The sequence below is a fragment of the Nicotiana sylvestris genome, chromosome 9 (assembly GCF_000393655.2).
Source record: "Nicotiana sylvestris chromosome 9, ASM39365v2, whole genome shotgun sequence".
In the NCBI taxonomy this organism is placed as follows: Eukaryota; Viridiplantae; Streptophyta; class Magnoliopsida; order Solanales; family Solanaceae; genus Nicotiana; species Nicotiana sylvestris.
Window position 1 is genome coordinate 93,462,587 of NC_091065.1, and position 2,265 is coordinate 93,464,851.

Sequence of the window (2,265 nt, forward strand, 5' to 3'; positions counted from 1 at the left end):
CGGGGCTGCTATAGATAAAAACCCCTCCACAAACCGACGGTAATAACCTGCCAGACCTAAGAAACTCCGAATCTCTGTAGCTGATGTACGTATAGGCCAGTCCTTGACTGCCTAAATCTTCTTAGGATCCACCTAAATACCCTCTAATGATACAACATGACCCAAGAAAGCAACTGAACTTAGCCAAAACTCACATTTCGAAAACTTAGCATATAACCGGTTGCCTCTCAGAGTCTGAAGAACGATCCGAAGATACTGTCATGCTCCTCTCGACTACAGGAGTAGATCAAGATATCATCAATAAAAACAATCACAAAGGAATCCAGGTAACGCTTGAACATCCGGTTCATTAAATCTATAAATGCGGTCGGGGCATTTGTCACCCCTAATGACATCATTAGAAACTCATAATGTCTGTATCGTGTCTGAAAACTAATCTTAGGGACACTGGATGCCCTAATCCTCAACTGATCATAGCCAGACCTTAAATCAATCTTTAAAAATACCTTGGCACCCTGAATCTGATCAAATAAGTCATCAATCCTCAGCAATGGGTACTTGTTCTTGATGGTGCCTTTATTCAACTGTCGATAGTCTATGTGCATCCTCATCGACCCATCCTTCTTCTATACAAACGATACTAGTGCACCACAGGGCGAGACACTAGGTCTAATAAAGCCCTTATCAAGCAGATCTTGCAACTGCTCCTTCAATTCTTTCAACTCCAGCAAAGGCCATGCGGTATGACAGAATAGAAATGGGCTGATTACATAGAGCCAAATCAATGCAAAAGTCAATATCCCTGTCGGGTGGCATCCCCGACAGGTTTACAGGAAATACCTCTGGGAACTCCCGAACAACTGGCACAAAATACATGGAAGGAACCTCCGCACTAGAATCACGAACATAAGCCAAGTAAGCCAAACACCCCTTCTCGACTATACGCCGAGCCTTCATATAAGAAATATCCCTGCTGATAGAATGACCATGTGTCCCTCTCCACTCTAATAGAGGCAACCCCAGCAATGCTAAGGTCACAGTCTTGGCGTGATAGTCCAATATAGCATGATAAGGTGATAGCCAATCCATCCCCAAAATGACATCGAAATCAAGCATATCGAGAAGTAGGAGATCAATGCTAGTCTCAAGACCCCCAATAATAACCATACACGAATGATATACATGATCTACAACAATAGAATCCCCTATCGGTGTGGACACAAACACGGTAGCACTCAAAGAATCACGAGGCACAACCAAATATGAAGCAAAATAAGAAGACACATAGGAGTATGTAGACCCTGGATCAAATAGAACTGAAGCATCTCTACTACAAACTGAAATAGTACCTGTGATAACAACATTGAATGCCCAGGTTCAGGCCTCACTGGGAAAGCATAACATTGGGGCTGGGCCCTAACACTCTGAACCATATCCCTAGGACCACCTCCTGCTAGCTGGCCTCCATTTCTAGCTGCCTGGCCTCCACCTCTAACAGCCTAACCTCCACCTATAGCAGCCTGACCCCTACCTCTTGCTCCCTAACCTCTACCTCTAGCTGGCTGAGTAGGTGGTGTCGGGATCATGGCATGGGAACTCTACTACTGTGACTGAACACCCACTGATCTCGGACCAGTTCTCCGGATATGCCCATACTTACCACACTCGAAACATCCATCCTGGTACTGCAGCTGAGGAAACTGAGACTAACACTGATGGGACGGTTGTTCGCGATAATAACTCAGAAGAGGAGGCGCTCTGATATGAGCTGGTAGTGCACTATAAGTTGGCTACCCTGAAGGAGGTACATAAGGACCATGACCCCCGAAGCTCCATGGGATGTCTGAAGTACTGAATGAAACAGCCTGGGAAGATAGCCCCTATCGAAAGTACCTTGACCTCCAGATAAGGCCCTACTAAATCCACCAGAGTGACGAGTCCTTTTTTCAGACCCCTGACCACTCCCCAAAGCTAACACCATCTCAACTCGTCTGACCATATTGGTTGCATCCTGGAAAGAAATCTCACTCCCTGACTCCTTAGCCATCTGCAATCTGATAGGCTAAGCATGTCCCCCAATAAACCTCTTCACCCTCTCTCTCTCGGTAGGAAGTATAGGAAGAGAATGAAGCCAAATCAACAAATCTGGTATGATACTGAGTGATGGTCATAAAACCCCACCGAAGGTGCTCAAACTGCCTCCGATAGTCCTCTCTCTAAGTAATAGGAAGATATTTCTCCAAAAATAGCTGAGAAAACTGGTCC

The 2,265-nt window shown here is 45.4% G+C and overlaps 1 protein-coding gene across 1 annotated transcript; it reads right to left on the reverse strand.

Annotated features, from left to right (window-relative positions):
* Positions 1-684: 684 nt before the first annotated feature.
* Positions 685-2,047, reverse strand: LOC138877925 (uncharacterized). The gene is made up of 2 exons (XM_070157570.1): positions 1,894-2,047; positions 685-1,349 (listed from the first exon to the last, which is right to left on the reverse strand). Exons 1-2 carry the CDS (start codon positions 2,045-2,047, stop codon positions 685-687), a joined length of 819 nt encoding a protein of 272 aa, XP_070013671.1.
* Positions 2,048-2,265: the final 218 nt, after the last annotated feature.